The sequence below is a fragment of the Ceratotherium simum genome, chromosome 20 (assembly GCF_057802395.1).
Source record: "Ceratotherium simum simum isolate JZ-2026a chromosome 20, ASM5780239v1, whole genome shotgun sequence".
Lineage (NCBI taxonomy): Eukaryota > Metazoa > Chordata > Mammalia > Perissodactyla > Rhinocerotidae > Ceratotherium > Ceratotherium simum.
In genome coordinates this window covers 33,109,013-33,129,943 of record NC_141919.1, presented here as the reverse complement: position 1 = coordinate 33,129,943, position 20,931 = coordinate 33,109,013, and the positions used below count along the sequence as shown (strand labels likewise).

The 20,931-nt window shown below is 37.7% G+C and overlaps 2 protein-coding genes across 3 annotated transcripts in view; both read right to left on the bottom strand.

Annotated features, from left to right (window-relative positions):
- The window catches only part of LOC147914398 (uncharacterized), a 918,190-nt gene that overhangs the window by 304,658 nt on the left and 592,601 nt on the right, over positions 1-20,931 (bottom strand). The gene's annotated exons all lie outside the window — the stretch shown is intronic.
- LOC101390345 (lysosomal dipeptide transporter MFSD1) lies at positions 16,027-17,681 on the bottom strand. Of its 2 annotated transcripts, XM_087444586.1 has the most exons (2): positions 17,520-17,569; positions 16,027-17,406 (listed from the first exon to the last, which is right to left on the bottom strand). In XM_087444586.1, the coding sequence occupies exons 1-2, from the start codon at positions 17,552-17,554 to the stop codon at positions 16,335-16,337; spliced, it is 1,107 nt and encodes a 368-aa protein (XP_087300712.1). In that variant the 5' UTR covers positions 17,555-17,569; the 3' UTR covers positions 16,027-16,334. The 2 variants fall into 2 exon arrangements, with proteins under 2 accessions (XP_087300712.1, XP_087300711.1); XM_087444585.1 differs by having other exon boundaries at positions 16,027-17,681.

Below are 20,931 nucleotides of genomic sequence, written 5' to 3'. Positions count from 1 at the left end.
TGGATCCTGGGTGTGGACCTACACACTGCTCATCAAGCCATGCTTGGCGGCATCCCGCATACAAAATAGAAGAAAGATTGGCACAGATATTAGCTCAGAGACAATCTTACTCACCAGAAAAAAAAAATTATTGCTATTGCATAGTGAATTAGTGAATTGCATATAGAAGAGGAAGTGTCTCTTCTGTCTGGATGATCAGGAAAGTCTTGTGGAAGAGATGACATTTAGGCTGGGCACTGCAGGAATGATAAGCTTTGGAGATGGCAATGGAGAGAGGACATTCTGTTCATCATGAGCAAAGATAGAGTGGGAAAAGCTCAGAGCAGCTGTAGGGGCAGTGAGAAGACCAGATAGCCTGAAACATGGGGTTTATGTCAATGGCTGGTAGGAGACAAGGCTGGAAAAGTAGGTTGTCATGAGGTCATCAAAAACCTTGAATGCCAGGCTAAGGAACCTAGAATTTATTCTATGAGCATTGACGACTTCATAGAAACCTTTCAGATCAAAGGAATTATATGAATAAAGTGACATTTTAGAAAAACTGATTTGGTTATTACAATATTCCAGGCATGAGGTGTGCAGCAACTGAGCTAAGCGATGGTGGAGATTAAGCCTAGAAGGGGCAGAAGCAAGAACTTTGAGAAGTTTCCAGAAGACTTGATAATTTCCCAGGTGTCAAAATGTACTACAAGATCTTGAGTTGGGGAGTGGGAGGAGGATGAACATCTTTTTAGGGTCTGCAAGATACTAGCCATCTGTTCTCCTGACCAAGAGTATATTGAAGTTTTCCTCCATTGCTTTTATTGATACACTTTGGAGATGGGCCAGACCTCCACTCTCTTTTAGCTATAACATTATTAAGATATATATTATGACACTGAGATAGGCATTATTAGGAATGTTTCATATTTAATATTCAAAGATTCCTAGTGAAGTAATAGTTTTTCTTTTTTGTTTTTAAATTTAAGGAAGTTAAGCTCAGAAAGAGAGAAAAAAATTCCCCAAGTCCCTTGGGGGGACTTGTGTTTGGAAGGGATTTAGACTCAGGTCTTTGCCCCTAACCCTTTCTCTCCTCCACCCCTACTCCAAGTTGAGTATATTTCATGCTTACATGATACTGCTTTTGCTTTTATTGCAATATAGCCCCTCTAGAATTCCAGAAGTGTGGGTTAGGGCTCAGCATCATACTGTGTAGTGCTTGGATCATTTGTCTGTCAGTTAAATCATATACCACCTGTGTTACTCCTAAAGTTATTTCACTGAAACTTAGAGCTTTGCACATATTAGCTTATCAAAAAGATTTGTTGAATGAAATCCGTTCATGAATTAGAGCAGAAACACCATAAAAAACAAGAGCATCAACTTCACTTTCCCTCAGTTTAGAAAGGAATACGGTAGGGGGAGGTATAGTTCTTATCCATGTTGTTTTGGATTGGGTTCCATAGAAGTGGAGCCTAAGGAGGGGATATGTGAGTAAGTGATTTTTTTTTTCACTATATTAGTTTCAGGTGTACAACATAATGATTTGATATATGTATATATTACAAAATGATCACCACAATAAGTCTAGTTAACATCCATCACCACAAATAGTTATACGTTTTTTTTCTTGTGATGAGAACTTTTAAGATTTACTCTCTCAGCAACTTTCAAATATACAATACAGCATTATTAACTATAGTTACTGTGCTGTACATTACATCCCTGGACTTATTTTATAACTGGAGGTTTTTATGTTTTGATCACTTTTACCCATTTTGCAACTCCCCACCCCTCACCTCTGGCAAACACCAATCTGTTCCCTGTATCTATCAGTTTTGTTTTTTTGTTCATTTTTAGATTTCACCTATCAGTGAGAACAATCGTATTTGTCTTTCTCTGTTTCACTTATTTCATTTAGCATAATGCCCTCAAGGTCTGTCCATGTTGTTGCAAATGGAAGGATTTACTTCTTTTTTATGGCTGAATAATATTCCACTTTATATATATATATACTGCTTTTTCTTTATCCATTCATCTGTTGGTGGACACTAAGGTTGTTTCCATGTCTTGGCTATTCTAAATAATGCTGCAGTGAACATGGAGGTGCAGATGTTTTTTGAATTAGTGTCTTCATTTCCTTCAGCTACCTACCCAGAAGTAGAATTGCAGGATCATATGATAGTTCAGTGTTTAATTTTTTGAGGAAACTTCATACTGTTTTCCACAGTGGCTGCCCCAGTTTACATTCCTACCAACAGTGCACGTCCTCTCTAACACTTGTTATTTCTTGTCTTTTTGATAATAGCCAATCTAACAGGTGTGAGGTGATATCTCACATGGTTTTTATTTGTGTTTCCCTAATGATTAGTGATGTTGAGCACCTTTTCATGTACCTGTTGGCCATCTGTATGTCTTTGGAAAAATGTCTACTCAAATCTTCTGCCCATTTTTTAATTGGATTGTTTGTTTTTTTGCTATTCAGTTCTATAAGTTCTTTATATGTTTTGGATATTAACCCCTTATAAGATGTATGATTTGCAAATATTTTTTCCCATTCAGTATGTTGCCTTTTTGTTTTGTTGCTGGTTTCCTTTGCTCTGCAGACACTTTTTACTTTGATGTAGTCCACTTGTTTATTTTTGCTTTTCATGTCAAATCCAAAAAATCATCACCAAGACTGATGTCAAGGAGCTTACTGCTTATGTTTTCTTCTAGTAGTTTTAGAATTCAAGTGTTTAATCCATTTTGAGTTGATTTTTGTGTATGGTGTATGACAGTGGTCCAGTTTCGTTGTTTTGCATATGGCTGTCCAGTTTTCCTAACACCATTTATTGAAGAAACTGTCCTTTCCCCACTGTACATTCTTGGCTGCTTTGTTGTAAATTAATTGACCATATATACATGGGTTTGTTTCTGGGCTCTCTATTCTGTTCCATTAATCTATATGTCTGTTTTTATGCCAATACCATATAGTTTTTATTACTGTAACATTGTAATATGGTTTGAAATTAGGAAGTGTGATGCCTCCAGCTTTGTTCTTTTTCCTTAAGATTGCTTTGGATATTTGGGATTTCTTGTGGTTCCATACATATTTTAGGATTGTTTGTTCTATTTCAGTGAAAAATGCCATTGGAATTTTGATAGAGATTGCATTGAATCTGTAGATTGCTTTAGGTAGTATGGACATTTTAACAATATTAATTCTTCCAATCCATGAGGATGGAATATATTTCCATTTATTTGTGTCTTCTTCCACTTCTTTCATCAATATTTTATAGGTTGTGGTGTACCAGTCTTTTCCCTCCTTGGTTAAATTTATTTCCAGGCATTTTATTCTTCTTGGTACAATTGTAAATGGGATTGTTCTCTTAATTTCTCTTTCTGATAGTTTGTTGGTAGTGTATAGAAATGCAACTGATTTTTGTACATTGATTTTGTATCCTGCAACTTTATTGAATTTGTTTATTAGTTTTAACAGGTTTTTGCTGGAGTCTTTAGAGTTTTCTATATATAATATTACATCATCTGCAAGTAGAAACAGTTTTACTTCTTTCTGATTTGGATGCCTTTTATTTGTTTTTCTTGTCTAATTGCTGTGGCTAGGACTTTCAATACTATGTTGAATAAAAGTGGCAGGGATAGGCATCCTTGTCTTGTGCCTGATCTTAGAGGAAAAGCTTTCAGCTTTTCACTGTTGGATATGATGTTAGCTGTAGGCGTATCATATATGGCCATTATTATGTTGAGGTACGTTCCCTCTATACTTACTTTGTTGAGAGTTTCATCACAAATCAATGTTGTATTTTGTCAAATTCTTTTTCTGTATCTCTTGAGATGATCGTATGATTTTTATTCTTCATTTTGTTAATGTGGTGTATCACATTGATTGATTTGTAGATGTTGAACCATCTTGGCATCCCCAGAATAAATCCTACTAGATCATGGTGTATGATCCTTTTAATGTATTGTCGAATTTGGTTTGCTTATATTTTCTTGAAGATTTTTGTCTGTGTTTAGGGATATTGGTCTGTAAATTTCTTTTCTTGTAGAGTCCTTGTGTGGTTTTGGTATCAGGGTAATGCTGGCCTTGTGAAACAAACGAGTTTGGAATTGTTCCCTCCTCTTCTATTGCTTGAAGGAGTTTGAGAAGGATTGGTATTAATTCTTAACTAAATGTTTGGTAGAACTCACAAATGAAGCCATCTGGTCCAGAAGTTTTGTTTGCTGGGAGATGTAAGTGATTTATTAAATGAATGCTCTGAGTGGAAACCTACAGTGGAGTGGAGGGAGCTCAGAAAAAAAAAGGGAAGTAGTTGATCCTGATGAGAACTCTTGGGTGTAGATTACACCTCAAAGTTTATTCCACCTTGAAGTGGAGGTACCCCCACACTAGTAGCTACTGGCTACAGGCCAGTAAGGGTGTGGGATGGCATCCAGTATAATCTACACCCTCCTGAGGTAGGAAGACATCTCCAGTCTCCCAAGAACAACTTACTGGAGAAGGTTGAAGATGTGGTCATACCAAACGAGTAAAAGAGATCCTATGAGACGTGGGCAGGGCACAACATTGTCTGCCTCATGTAAAACATGGAAATAAAGACACATTCAAGGTTAATTTACCCATATGCAAAACAAATTCCTGTTTTATTTGGAGGAGCTGGGCATCCTCATAGTGATGCCCAGCTGCAGGAATAGTAAATAATTTCCTACTTTGAAGCTGAGTCCAGTTGCTTGGAGTCCAGATGTCCTGGAGTCTGTGTTAAGATGTCTGTTGAGGTCACATCTGTTTAAAAACACAACATGTCCAATATCAAACATTGATCCCAAACGCATCCCCCAAGTTGATATCTCCCACGGTCTTCGTCAGTTTAGTAAATGGCAATGCCAACCTTTAAGTTACCCAGGTAAAAAGTTGAAAATCATCGTTGATTCCTCACTTTGTCTCAAATCCCACATTCTATTAGTGAATTCTATTTGCTCTACTTGCACATATGTCCAGATTCTAGTCTCTTTTCACCTTAGTCAAAGACGTCATCTGTCATTTGGATTATTGAATAACCTCCTAATCAGTGTCCCTGCTTCTGCTCCTGTCTGCTACAATCTATTCTCAAGCAGTAGCCAGAGAGATCTTTATATGATGTAATCAGATCATGTGACTCTTCTTTAGAACCCTCTGATTGCTCTTCTGACTCAATCAAAGAAAAACCCAAAGTCTTACCAAGACTCACAAGGCCTTAAAAGATGGGGACCTTACACCTCTATCTTCTAGGTATCTCTTCTCTTCTTCAGCTCACTGAACCCACTCCAACTACACAGCCCCCTTGCTATTCTTCACACACATGAAGCATGCGCCCACCTTAGGCCCTTTGCATTTTTGTTCCCTCTTCCCAGAATACTATTTTTTTTTTCAGCTACCTATTACCTGTGTCCTTCAGGTCTCTGATCAGAAATAATCTCTCAGTGACATAAAATACAACTGCACCCCCAAGCACTCCTTATAGTCTTAAAATGCTTTAAGTTTCTCTATAGCACTTATCACCATTTGACATATTACATGTTAATTTATTTTCTATCTTACCATAAAAAAATATAAGCTATACAAAGCCTTAGATTTTATTTTGCTCACTACTGAATATACAAAACCTAGAACAGTTTGTCACATAGTAAATGCTCAATAAATATTTTCTGTCTGAAGTAATGAACGATGCAGTTAACACAAGCTTTGTGGGAAGATTATGGTAAGTGATTAGTGATTCCTGCCACGGCATCTTAAGGAGAATTAAAGGCCAAGTTTTTGTTTTGTTTTGTTTGTTTGTTTTTTACATCCCTGTAAAATTGTGTATTTGGGATAGGAGCACCTGATTAAATTTAGACCCAACATTGGTTGTAGAAATTTATATCTATACCAGTGGGTATTTATGCACAAATAAAGGATAAGTGAAAGCTTCATAAATGTTTACAATTAGAGATGCACTAAGATATGGTCAAGTAAGATGCAAAAAGGAAAATGAAGAGTAAAATATTCTATCCAATTCACTTATTTTTAACTCAGCAATGTGAGAAGAAACATTGATGTCCATAGGGCAGCCATGGAGATTTGATTGAATGTCATGATTCAATCCCTTTAGGAGGTAAGGCTTAGAGATTCAAGGCAGGGTCTTTGGAGTCAGAGAGATTTTTGTCTCTGCCACTTACAAACTATGTGACTGTGGACAAGTCACTTACTTTCTCTGAGCTTGAATTCCTTCAATATAAATAGCAGGTAATTTGCAGGGTCATTGTAAAAATTAGACGAGATAATTCACTTAAAGCACTTAGCACTGTGCCTAGAATATAGTGATGCTCAATAAATGTAAATATATTGGTTTGGCATACATATTCATAGAGACATTTTCTACCCTCAATGAGAGAGAATGGAGAGAATAAAAAGAAAGATGAAAGGTATAAGAGGAGATCTGCTGAAGAATTTTGTGAGTAGAGCAATTTAGCAAGCTGTTTTTTTAATACCTATAAATAATGGAAAATTCCTTGGATCTTACTTGTGCTTTAATTTTTGGATTGTGATCAAATACATTAATAGCCAGATATAGATTAATTTTCTACACTTGAAAGATCGTATATAATTCTGTTTCTCTGTCGGCATCAGGACAGCTTCTTCATCATTTTTATTGACTTCCAGGTGATGTCTAACTTTTAAACATTATTTCTCAGTCTACCTATGCCGATTCAACTTTCAAAAGGAAAATAAAATGCATATTGTAATTGAATAAATTGAATAAAAACAGTCTCATCATTGAATATTTTAAAACAGCTGGTCCACGTCATTATAAAAACTGAAATTTTACAAGTTAATCTGGTAAAAAATGTTTGGAAGCCAAATATTCCTGGTGAAGTGCCTTGGTCATTTGGATTAAAATCAATTTATTTCATATAATAATCTCGGTAGATGTTGAATACAAATAAAAGTGAGACAGTCATTCAGATCAGCTAGGATACATTTGTACACTGTGTATTGTGCTAGACTCTAGAAACACAAAAACGAATAAAACATGGTACTTTGTCCCCACTGCTGAGCTAATATACTGGTGAGGGAAACAGATTAAAAGATTGTTTCAATAAAATATGTCAAGAGATAAGATAGATGTGCAATCAGTGTGCTGTCCAATCAGAGACTATTTAGGAGTGTGGGGCAAGCATAGATGATAGCTAAACTGGAATTTGAATAATGAGTTGAAGTTGGCCGGAAGAATAAAGGTAGAAGAGGCACAGACAAGGGGTTAGGATGTACAAAGACACTGAAGCATTGAACAGTAAGGATGCCAGAGATTACAAGACTTCAGTATTATTTAAATGAACCACTCCAGGCAGGGTTTGGTAGGTATGGAGGATTAAAGATGGCCACAAAATCTTTGACTCTTCTCCTATTGAGAGGTGGAGTCTGTGTCCCCTCCGCTTCAATTCGGCCATCTCTGTCTGTCTGTGATTACTTGGCTAGAACGTGGCGGAAGTGACACTGTACCAGTTGATGGACCAGGTCTTAAAAGATCTGTAGCGCCACTTCCTGAATCTTGGAATACTTGTGGTGGAGGAAGTCAGCCACCATGTAAGAAGCCTAATTACTCTACTGGAAAAAAAATATGGAGAGGTCTTGAGACTACCTGGAAAGACTGAGCCTAACCTTCCAGCGATATCCAACAAGGCCCCATACACATAGGTAAAACCATCCTGGACCCTCCAGACCCGACTAGCCACTGATTGAATAACACCAAGTGACCCCAGTCAATGTCAGAGTCACTTTAATGCCTCCTAACAGCATCCCTGACTCCATAAAATCATGAGATATAATATAATGGATGTTGTTGCAAGCCATTTAGTGTTGGGGTGGTTTGTTACAAAGCAATTGACAACTAGACCACTGGAATATGAAGCTGAAGAGCTGTGCAGGCGTAAAATGATAGAGGGCCTGGGATGCTAGTTTAAGGATTTTGGATACTTCATCTTAACGTTTCCAAGTCTAAAGTAATAAAATGCCCCCTCCCCCACTACACACATGCAAGGTTCCTAAATTTATCATTTGACAAACAAGGCCATTTAAAAAATCACCACCATATTTCATCAACATAATTTCAGAAAAGAAAGGGTGATTTAACTCCAAGAAATTTAGAAGGACAGAATTGCAAAGTAATGGCAATAGCCAAGTTTATAGCACTTACTATGTGCCAGACATTGCTTTAAGTGTTTTGCATACATTAAATCACTTTATCTTTATAACAGTCCAGCGAGGTAAGTAGTGGTGTTCGCTCAATTTTACAAATGAGGAAACTGAGTCATAGAGAAGTTGCAAAACTTGGCAAGGCAACATGACTAACAAGTGGCAAGAGCAGGGATTCAAGCCCAGGCATTCTGGATCCGGACTCTGTGGGTGTGGCAGCTGCATTCTCTTGCCTCTTGTGGGTAACAGCTGTTTCTTCAGGAAAGCTTTTTCTGACCTTTCAGTCTAGGTTGGGCCACAATATTAAATTAGTTGTGCTGTGATCTCCTTCATAGCTCTTAGGCGGGGTGTGTGTATGTGTAAACGTAGGGCGTGATGAGCAGGGTCTGTCTTCTTCAATAGACTGTGAGCTCTCTGAGGGAGATGCGGAGGCCCTCCCTTTTGCTCATGATTGTTTCCCTAGTGCTTATCCTAGTGACCATCACACAGGTACTCAACAAATACTTGCAGAATCACTAGATGAATGTGCTAACAGAATGGTTCCTTAAATTAAATAAGCTGAGTTGTACGAAAAACTGCATTGTCCCTATTATTAGCATGTTGTCATGGATATATGCAAACTTGAGAACAACTGTTTGTTCTCAAAACAGGTTAAAAAACAGAAAAGAAAAGTTCAAATCGGGAAAAAATTCAAGTGAATTCTTTCCAATGGGGACCATGGGTCAGACCAGAAACCAAGGAAGGGGAGATGTTGAGGAAAGACTGGGCAACACGAGCAAGCTGTCAAGAGCAGATCAATAAAGACTGAGATGTTTTGCTTAAGAACACGGAAAGAAAGGAGTCATGACACCAGGCCAACATCTTCAAGTCTAGCGATAAACAGTGGCAAGGAAAAAATGACAGTTCAGTGTTTAGGAAATAGTTGAAGAGAGAAATCAGAAGCAAGACATTTAAAGGCATACAGTATAAAGTACTGTGAGGAATCAAGGTAGGCCTCAGTGAGGAGCTAACATTTAAGCTGAGACACAAAGGACAACCCTGGAGATAGTTGGATGAGGGTGGAAAGGTGAGTATCCTAGCAGAGGGACCAGCATTGCCAAGTCTCGGGTATGAGAAAAAGAGTGGCTCATTCAGGGCAGCAAGATGGCGGCTATGGAGTTGACAGTAAGCGTTGAGAGTTGAGGCTGGCGAGGTAGGGAGTGGCCAGAGTGCTGCTGACAGTGTAGTAAATGTTAGGATGTTGCTGTTTCTCCTAAAGTCACTGTGAAGCAATTGATGGGTTTTAAATAGTGCAATGACATGATCTGGTTGTTTGCTTTGTGGCTGCAGATTTGAGAGCAGGTATGATTTTATTGCGTGTATGTTATCATTAGGGTCTTTGCTTAGCAACAGAGATGCAAAGAAGCAAAAGATAATATCTTTAAATTTATAGATCTCACAATCTGACCAGGGTACCTGAACCTGTACCAAAAGCAAAAACAAACAAACAAACGAACAAACAAAACAAAACCAAAAAAAACCTTATAAGACCTTTTGTCTTGTCCTGAGTGTGTGATGAGGGATACAGGAACACAGGATAGGGAGAGTGGTTTAAGGCTGGAAACAGGGCCTGGCGATGGAAGACAGAGAGGCAGATGGAGATAGTGGAGGGAATGGGAAAAGCCTTACAGTTGGAGCAGAATTGAACTTGAAAGTCCAAGATGAGAAATGTGTACAATCTTAATCAGTCTGTACTCCTTATATTATGCAAAGAGAAGGCAGCTACTCTGTGATCTTAGAGAGACTCCATGCTCCACAGGAACAAAATACTTAAAGGTGGATCTTCAGGATGTGAAGGGACAGCTACTTTCTTGTATGGACTCATTGTTCTTATAACTCCATGAACTTTTCCTCTGTACAAAGGAGATGGAGATTTGCTACTTTATGATTAAGTGCTCTGCCTCCGGCTCCTTGGCATTGTGTGTTAAGCTCGGGTCTTCACATTTGAAGAACAGAATGTAGGCCAGAAGAAATAGATCTTGTCCTAGCTTTTCCATTAGATGAATAACTAAGTGACCTTGGATAAACATAACTTCTTTGTGCCTCACTTTTCTACTTAGTTTGATGACGTGGGTGGAATAGATGAGTCTGAGGGTTCCTTCCATCTCTGAAAGCAACTTCTCTACATTTCTCCTGGTCAATCTGGGACAAGAGAGGTTAAACTTTATCGTACATCACTATTCATTCACGACAATCATTCTCATAATAGCCTTCTTTCATTGGACCCCAACTACATAGCAGTCTTTATTTTCATTTCTTCATTTAATTTTCATTCTCTTATTCCTTCACTTAATCCCACAACATTAGTTATTTTATAGTCAAGGAAACTGAGGTTAAGTGAGGTTAAGACCTTACCCAAGGTCACACAACTCGTACATGATGGAGCCAAGATTTTAAACTGATTCTCTTTGACTCCATAGCCTTTCATCTTTGCAAGTGCCACACTGGCATCATTGGCTTAAACTTTTTTTTTGAACATTGCAATATAACTCAAGTCAAAATAGTTAGATTTTTGGCAGAGCAGCCAGTAGGATATGAATCTGGTATGACTCTGATTCAGGAGAAAAGCCTTACTCAGCTACACACATAGTGTGAATAATGGCATCAAAAATGTTCAGCATAAATCTCCCCCAGACCTAAGGCCTGGATTAGTATGCTAATGTGTAAGCTGTTGCAATATTTCACAGCGAGGAATAAATGGCTAAACATAAAAACGTGTATTCAAATGTGGATGGATGTGCCTACAAAGGCACCAAAGGCACTGCTAAAATTATCCACACTTCTTTATCCATGGATGGAAGCCCTTTAGAATCAGCAATGAGGTGGGATCTTCTTGTTGCTAAGCCTAAGGCAATGAGGCTCTGAGGCCGAATGAAATAGAATCAGAGTGCTGTAAAAAGCCTAGAAGAGCTGACATCACTACAGGAATGGCAGTGGCATTGCAGTTACCAGGCATCTGATGGCTCAGCACCTCAGTGAATCAGCACCGTGTGAACCCCAATGTCAAAGCCAGCCTAGAGGAAGCATCAGAAAAGTAGCATTCAAATGCTTTCATGTTTAGCCCTCAGTTAATAATGGAGAAAATGCCAACAAATCACTTTGGAAAAAAGATGCATAAGCAATCTTCTCACAGAGGGCTGTGGATAGCTTGAGAGTCTCAGATTCTGTGTAGAGATGGGCAAGTGTGGGTTTGACAGAAGAGAGGTGTATTAGATCACATTTGACTTGTCCCTACCCCCAAAATTTTTGGAGGTGGGCAAACAACAAGAAAATAAATACAAACAAACAAAAGAGATAATCCCAATAGGAATCAAGAGTCCTTGGAACTCTGCTTGTGTTATTTTTAAAATTTAAATTTAAACAATTTAATTTTATCTTGTTGGCACATGGAGCTATGGTAGTCTTGATTAAGACTATGTCTTACTACTTAGAATAATGTTTTTAATGTATAAAATGACATATATAGGATTTCAAAGGTTACCAATTATTTGCCTTACGGTTATCGAAACATTTTAAGAAGTTTATGACATAGTAAAGAACATAATTCTTCAGTGTCACAATAATTAACAAGATTATGGCAGTGATTCTAATATTTACTATAATTTCAAAATCATGATGAAAGTAAATGATACTTGATGCCTCTGCAACAACTGCAATGTGATATGAAAATATATGCGATTTCTATTGATGACAAGTCATAGGTGCGGCTAATATTAGTATGGCTTGTTGCCTACGTTTATAATAAAAGAAATGCTAAATTTCACTTTGCGCTTAATAAGATGTCAATTTTTCCCATTTGAATTCTCGGTCTTCCTGAATCTAGAGTCCATGAACCCCAAGTTAAGAATTTCTGTACTATTCGCAGATTACAAAACAGATAATGAAGTTACCTTTGGGTAAGTAATAGTAGAGACTGCTACTGCAGATGATAGGTTTATTTATGAGATTGAAGATCATGGTTCCAACATGCCTTTTTTGTTTTTTGTTCTCGAGTAACAAAGTACAGTATGTAGAATTGGTCTTCTTCACAGGTGAGAGTTTTGGGTGAATCCTGAAATTCACCTAGCCAGTGAGATATCCTAATCTAGAGCAGTTGATTGTATGAAAAGATTAATAGTCACTTAACATTGTACTAAGTCAAATACTTTTTCTCCAAGAAGTGTGGCCAATACAGATGTTCCCCATGCTTTGCAACCCTCCCTCCCTCCCATACTTATTTCTCAGGCAGTGATCTCTACAGTGCCCTTTGCTCCTCGTCATACTCACAATTACACAGCTGTCATTTCTATACATCTTCTAGGACTTTCTCTGGTCTCTTGCACCTCCCATTCCTTCTCTCCAGGATGGGTTCCATGCACTTTTCATATCGATTTCCACAATACCTTGTGCATGTACATGTCATTGTACTGACTACATCGCTTTGTAATTATTAGGTTGCATGTTTGTTTCCAATTTTAGACTGTGAGCTGCTTACAACCAGGGTCAATGTTAAAAAAACTTCTGAGCCCAAATCTTAGCACAATGCTTAGCACAAGATTTCTCAATAAATGTTTATAAAATAAATGAGCAAAATTATGCTAAGCTTTAGGGGTACAAAGATGTATAAAACACAGCACACTCCCTCAAGAGGCTTAGGTATTTGCTGAGAATTGAACTGTGTGTGTGTGTGTGCGTGTGTGTGTGTATGCACACACAAGACTAAGAACAATAAGAGCAACAGGTAGGGCCGGCCTGGTGGCTTAGCGGTTAAGTGCGCGCACTCCACTACTGGAGGCCCGGGTTCGGATCCCGGGCACTCACCGACGTACCGCTTCTCCGGCCACGCTGAGGCCGCATCCCACATACAGCAGCTAGAAGGATGTGCAACTGTGACATACAACTATCTACTGGGGCTTTGGGGGAAAAAAAGGAGGAGGATTGGCAATAGATGTTAGCGCAGAGCAGGTCTTCCTCAGCAAAAAGAGGAGGATTAGCATGGATGTTAGCTCAGGGCTGATCTTCCTCACACACACACACACACAAAAGACCAATGGGTAGAAGGGCCCAGGTGCCAAATGCTAAATAAATAAAATAATAAAATAAATGAAATCTCTATTTGAACAAGAGTTCAGAGAAAGAAGATATTAACTGAATTGGGGCTGTATCATAAAGCATCCTGCAGGAGGTGAAAGCTGGGTTGAAATTAGGAACGTGGAAAGAGTTAAACAGTGGGAAAGGAATGGGAATGGACCCATTATAGTTCTTCACTGGGTTTTTCTTCTCCATTTTGAAGACCTCTAGTTTTTTTTAACTTTTTCATATACGGCATGATTTTTACAGCCTGTTGTTTCCCAGTGATTTTCTTCTATGCTCTCTCTTTTCTGCTATATTTTTGTAAAGATGGGTGTCAGAAAGAGGATGCAATAATTTAGATATGCTCTGACCAGGATAAAATCATTCCCTTATCCCTTAATTTGAACATTGTATTTATTGTATTATCATCTATAACTGTATTCGATTCCTTGGTAATTATGGCACCATTACTGGGTAAATAAGCAGAAGGTTGCCTACAACTCCAGGATATTTTTCACATGACCGGTTGTAAAGAATTTTTTCCATTTTTGTTAATTTGCTTATTAAATGATTTATCTATTTATTAATTTATTCCATATAATCTTATTAGAATAATACTATGTACCAGACATTATTCAATAGGTTTTATTTTATTATTATTTTTTTTTGTGAGGAAGATCAACCCTGAGCGAACATCCACACCAATCCTCCTCGTTTTGCTGAGAAAGACTGGCCCTGGGCTAACAACTGTGCCCATCTTCCTCCCCTTTATATGGGACGCCGCCACATCATGGCCTCACAAGCGGTGCGTCAGTGTGCGCCCGGGATCCGAACCCAGGTCGTCAGCAGCTGAGCATGCACACTTAACCGCTACCCCACGGGACACCCTCAATAGGTTTTTAAAACCCAAGTATATGACTTTTTTCACACACTTTTATTGGGAAAATTTTAAAATGTAATGAAAAATTGAAAGGATCATACAATGAATAACCACATTCACACAACCTAGATTCTACAATTATTTGCCTGAATTTACTTTATTACATATCTACCTTTCTATCTATCCCTTTACTCATCCATCAAATCTTCTTACTTTATGATGTATTTTGAATAAAATGACAGACATAAATAACGCATAAACACCCATAAACACCTCAATATGTGTACCACGGATTAGAGTTCAATACGTTTGTTTGATCAAACTACGCTATGAGAGATCTATGCCAAACCTTCATAATGCAGTTTCCTATGACAAACAAGATAGTGTCTAATTTAAACTATACTATTGACCCTTTCCAAGTCAGGCAAATAAAGTAATGAGAAAATTACTGTGGCGTTTATTTGTATTTAGATTTTCTAAAAATAAGAGATACTAATATATTTTTTCCTTGCATTTTAGTGACATATTTGAAATGATAAATGCTGCTAATTGACTTTAAGGGATAGCTTTATAATCCGATGCAAATCAGCCCAAACTTCTATCAAGATTTAGAACATCATCATCCCCTAGAAAGCTTCCTCATGCCCCTTTCACAGGAATTTTAATTTTTCCCAGATAAGTTTGAATTTGCTTATCATGTACCATTATTTTAGCCTATGTATATAATTTTGAATCTTGATTTTGTAATTTTCGTACTGTGTATATCATCCAGATTAATGCTATTCAGTTATGTTTTTTATGAGCACAAGAGAAGCTGTTGATTAAAGAAGTAGAAATAGTCAAAGTTAATAAGTTTAGGATATATGACTAGAAATTTCCCTTCGATTGGCACTGAATCATTAGTTATTACTCAACTCTGCTATTCTTTGCAATAGCCAAGTAGATAGCACAGGAGACCTCTCAAGAGATTACATTTATTTAATGGAACAATTAATTACCAAAGTACTCTGATACTATGGCTATTCTTTAGGCATTTTAGTTTATATCTGAATGCTTGGATTCAAACACTTTTCATGTGTCCTAATTATTGATAACTTTGTATATTTTGTAGAATCATAAAATATCAGACTTGGAAAGAAACTAACACATTATCTGGCCCATTGCTCTAGCAGAAGTTTCAAATATTAATTTCAAACATCAGAATAAGTGATCTCATTGTTCCTTCCTGCACTTCTCCAGAATAAGACTTGAGCTCTTTATAAAGAAGCTCATTTCAGTGAATCAGAATGGTGGATACTGTATTATGCAGTTTTATCCTCACTATCACATGTCACATAGAGCTGAAGTGCATACAGGGTAAAAACTAGATATTATTATTTATGCCTAAGAAGTAGGTGCTGAAATTTGAATAAGAAAACATTTTTTTTCTTTTTTCCTTTTACAGTGTTTTTATTTATCCATGCAGATATGCAATTATCATAATTTAAAGCACTTGTTTTGTAATTAATTAGACTATAAGAAAAAACTGTACAGAAAGTTTGTACCATAAAATTACATCCCTAAGTGATGAGGGTCCTCAGTACCAGAAAGAGAAAGCAACTCAAAAGGGTCACTGCCCAGCAACCTCTCAGAACTCAGGGGAGCAGAACATCATCAGCTATTTGTGAAAATGAAGAGATTCTGTAAAAATATCTTTCAAATACTCCCTACTACAAAAAGGAATGCCTATTAAAACGCCACAGTTTATTCTGTACAAAACATCCCTTCTACCCCCTCAAAAGCTTTTTCTTTTTTCTTTAAGATAAAGAAAAGGCCATATCCCTAAGATACACTCTGTGAAAACTATTTCAGTACAAGATCCAATGTTTTCCTGTCTTTATTTACTGTCCTTACTGAAGTTACCTGCATGTTTCAGAGCAATTTTCTAAACTTCACTGTTGACTAGACTGTTCCAAAGTAGAATTCTTCAGCAATACACAATGCAAAAGACACACGCTAAAACAGTCCTCACAAACATACTCTGAAATAGGTGCCTTTGAAATATAAATGTAACAACTTTGCAGACCATTATTTTTCCTAATGACTAAACTCTAAGTAAAATTTTAAAATGGAGGTTTTCAAACCAATGATGTGTGCGGCCCATTCTCATGACACAGTCACTTAAACTTCTCATTCAGTATGGGAAAATTTTATTTCTTCCCTTTGTCTTGCAGAATAATTTAGGTTCCCATCTTGGGCACAATTCACCAAATAGAGTAAGACCACAGATAAAAGTGACAAAGAAACACAGGCAATGAAGAAAACTTCTAAAAACAAATATCCCCGAGTATCCAGTATCATGCCAGCAATGATGGAAACGATCGCCAACCCAAGGTTCTGAATGGACTGCATGAAGCCATATGCAGTTCCCAGTTGATGCTCAGGAACTACAAATGCCACCATTGGCCACAATGCACAGGCAAGTAATGAATAAGAGAGTCCCAGGAGACACATAGCAATCCAAGGGTTCCAGAGCGTAAAGGCCAGCATCATGTGGGATGCAAGGGTGGCTGCCACTGCACACAGGACCCAAATAGTGTTCTTTCCTGTTTTATCCACCAGGAGCCCAAATACTGGGGACATGGGAGCTGATATGACATACACAACACTGTTAATCGCACTTGCTGCCTCAGAAGAAAATCCAAATTTCTCTATAAAGAAAACTTTCCCAAGTCCAATGAAAGGGAACATGGCAACGTAATAGCAGATGCAGATGATAAATATGAGCCACAGGGGTAAGGAGAAGTCCTTCACATCAGTTAACTTAATAACTTCACCTGTTTTTCCTTGTTCTTTATCAAGGATTCTTTCTGCTCTCTGATCCAAGTAAGCAAGGACCAAGGCACATATTAGTGAAAGAATACATGTTATACCCCCAATTAGAAGTGTGACCCCCAGGGTTGTGTGACCAGCAGAACCCAACAAAGCTTCAACCTTAGAGTACAACCATCCCATGAGGTTCATGTTCACTGTACTCCCAATTCTAGCCATGCTAAGTTGGAGTCCAAACACCAAGTTTAATTCTTTGCCTTTAAACCAACTCACAGCATATGTATTCTGGGCAACTGCTAAGGACTCCCCACCAATCCCAAACACAAACCTTCCAAATTCCATCAGCCAAAAAGCATTAAATATTCCACCCAGAGCAAAAACAACCTGTCCAATGCAAACAAAGCATCTAAAAATAATGGTGCCCCATCGTATTCCAAATACGCGGTCTATCAGAAAGCCACCAAAGAAACACAACACTACATTGGGCCAAGAATACCAGGTATACAGCAGCATGAATTTCGTGGTATTCACCTGCATATCCCCTTTAATCTGAGTCTGAAGGGCAGCAGGATTATCATAGCAAAAATAGCTGCCGAAGCCTAGGAAGCACATCAGCAACAGCACCAGAAGCAGGTGCGCCAGGCGGCTGGGGTCGCAGGGGGCCGGCAGCGCGCCGGGCGCCCCTCCGCCCGCCTAGTCGGGGCCGCCCGCCAGCAGCGCCCGCGCTTCCTCCTCCTCCTCGCCCATGGGGCCTGCGGGACACCGACAAGCCAGGGCCACGGCAACGCCGGGAGGAAGCCAGAAAATATTCTTAAAAGGAAGACTATCTATACTCATTGCATGACCTAATGGCTTCTTATAAGCGTGCTGTTGCAGGTTAGTGCCATTATCGGTGCAAAATATTGCATTTTTTTAATAGCAAACAGTTACGGAAAATGTTCCCGAAGATTTTATGTTTTGTGCCTTTTAAATCTGCTTAGACTTCCTTAATTATTAAGACAGACTCTAGATTTACTCCAATTTAAGAGGAAACTTTTATCATATTCAACCCTGGTTTAGCAGTTAGTACAATAAGTTATCTTGGCCATTTAAAAATGAACATGTCTGCAAGTAAGAAAATTGCGTTGGGTTATATAGCTATTCCTTAAGGTCAATTAGTAGTATTTAGTCATTTTAAACATGCCACTAAAATTCAAGGAAAAATACACTGGTACCTCTCATTTTTACAAAATCTAAATACAAATAAATGTTCCAGTAATTTTTTTCCTTGCTTTGTTTGCCTGACTTGAATAGGGTCACTAGTATAATTGAAATTAGACACCATTTTGTTTAGCATAGGAAACTGCATTATGAAAGTTTGGCATAGATCTCTTATAAAGTAGTTCAAACAAGAGATTTACAGTTTAAATTCCACCCAGTAATTTTTAATGCAAATAAATAAAGGCTTATTGCATTTAAACAGTAAATACTACTTAAAATAATGAAACACACTGCCACTCCATTGTTCAGTTTTGTGGATAAAGTTATGGCACTAGCATGGAAAGGTATCACTTGAATGGACTGAAACAAACCTACGACGGGGTTAGATCACAGTTGAAATTCAATACGTTCAATTTGTTGTAGCCTGCAGCCCAACAGCTTGATCTTTTGTCACTATGTGCACTAAGAGAGATCATATATCTCTTGTGCACTTATGTCAGGAAAATCTCCACAGCCTACTTATCATACTTGCAAAACACTTAAGAAAACAAGGCAAATTCCCCCAAAGTAATTCAGCTTTTGGTAAGGGTTTTATTATTACCATCAATTATAATGTTGTCAAACCTGACAAATTGAAGTTCCTAAATAACTGGCTGGTAACTGGGTCTCTTAAAACAAGGAGGATAATGCACTTGCTGAATTTTTCTATACAGCTTTGAGAATCATTTACATAGTGGATAAGTAGGTAAAATGTAACATAAGAAGACCATATATAAGGTAGATTTGTTTTAAAGCTTGAATAATCTAACAAAGGATAGCAGAAATGTTTTAAGATAAAACATTACACTGATAATACAATTAAACCAATCTAATAGGAAGCATTCAATCACTTATTTTAATAAAGGCTAATTAAAATGTCATTCTTTGCTATTTTCCTGCTACCCATGTTGTCTGTGCTATTGTGTTGACTGGATAGTGTCACTGATGATTAAAATTGTTGCAAAGGGTCATAGCAATGTGGGAGTCTGTGTATAGAAATGCCGAGGTATCTTTTCTAGTACATTCTGGGCTTTAAATGTTTCAGACCTATGTGTGACTTCAGATATTATTCTATTCTTAATCTTTTGAGGAGTAGCAAAATATTATTTCTCTTTGTCTGGGATGATGTAACATCTTGTACATTTTGTTTACCATAGCACTTCTTACAGAGCCATAGCATTATACGCATACTTCTTTTGTCTATGAAAAACAGCAGAACAGAGCTAATACTTTATTCATCACTGTATTCTCACACTATGCTAACACAGTGTTAGGACTGCAATAAGTCCTCAATGAAGTAGAATGAATGAATAAATGAATGAATGAAAGTGTGGAGTATGTAATATAATCTGTGGTAAAGAACATTAATGCTCTCAATTTTTCCACCCTTCCCTGTACTTATTCTCAGGGTTGTGCTGGTAAATGTTTAACAACTGACTCTCAGAAACAAACAAACCAACTCTTTGATTTTTATAGCATTTGCTGATTTTCATGGTGTAACTACTCCCACCGTGGCCAATTTCAGGCTACCAATATGATATCACTGAATGCAGAGCTGAGAAGGGGTCAGCTTTCATAAGCCAGCACAAGCTGGCCCCAGCACACCACTATCCCTCTTTTCTGCAATGCGTCTTCATATTTCCTCCTACTAGAAGCAGAGGTTACTTCCCCACCACGTTGAGGCTGGGTTTCATCATGTGACTTGCTTTAGTAAATGGAATGATAGTGGGCAAGCAAGCGCTTGAAATGTGCTTGTGTACTTGCATTTGCTGTGTTATGCTTCTTCCATCACCACCAGAAAAACATGGCACTGGTATAATGAGAAGAAGAGACAATGGGGCAAACATATGCAGAACTCATCACTTAGAACCAAGCCCAAATAGCCTTAGCCAAATACAGCCTAAGTCAGCCAAACTTCGAGCAGTCTACAGATGTGAGAGTGAGAAATCAATGTGTACCGTGTTAACTTATTGAGATTTCTGTGGTTGTTTGTTACACTGCAAAAACTGACTGATACGTAGTGCAATGAGGTTGAAGTTGAAGTAAGACAATCTAATACAGTATTATAATAACAGTCAAAGACTCAAGGCTCCATTTCTTATTCCACCAGCATTTGTGTATTTTTAAAAAAATCAATTAGTAGTATGGATTATTGATCTACTTTGTGTTTCTCTTTCTGAAAATAAGGACCATAACCTCTTCCTACTTAATAGTGATATTACAAGCTACTCTATTATAAAATATTAGTATTGCTGTTGCCATAGTCATTTAGAAATTTGGGGAGAATAAAGTCAATTATATCTTTTAAAACTTTTCACTCATTTATTTTTACAATTCATCCACATGTAGGTGAATGCTTACTGTGCCCATGGGTACAAACAATTCATTTTTCCTTGAGGAATACATTTTCTCAACCATTTAACTTCCTCTATCCTGTACTTTCATTCTAATAATCTATTGAAACTTCTATCAGTGGTCATTAGTTATTACTAATTGGCATTTTTAAGGACTCTTTCTCAGTTGTCAGTCTCCATGGACTTTCTTTGTAGTTAGCAGTTAACAATTGCACTCTTTCTTCTCGAAAATCTTCAGGTGTGGCTTCCGTGGAACTTCTCTAGCTTTTCATTTTTGGCCTCCTTTCCTGGTTCTAATTTCCCTCATTGTAAGAAGCAACCAAAGTTCAGTCCTCATCTCTCTCTGCACTTCTCTCCAGTAC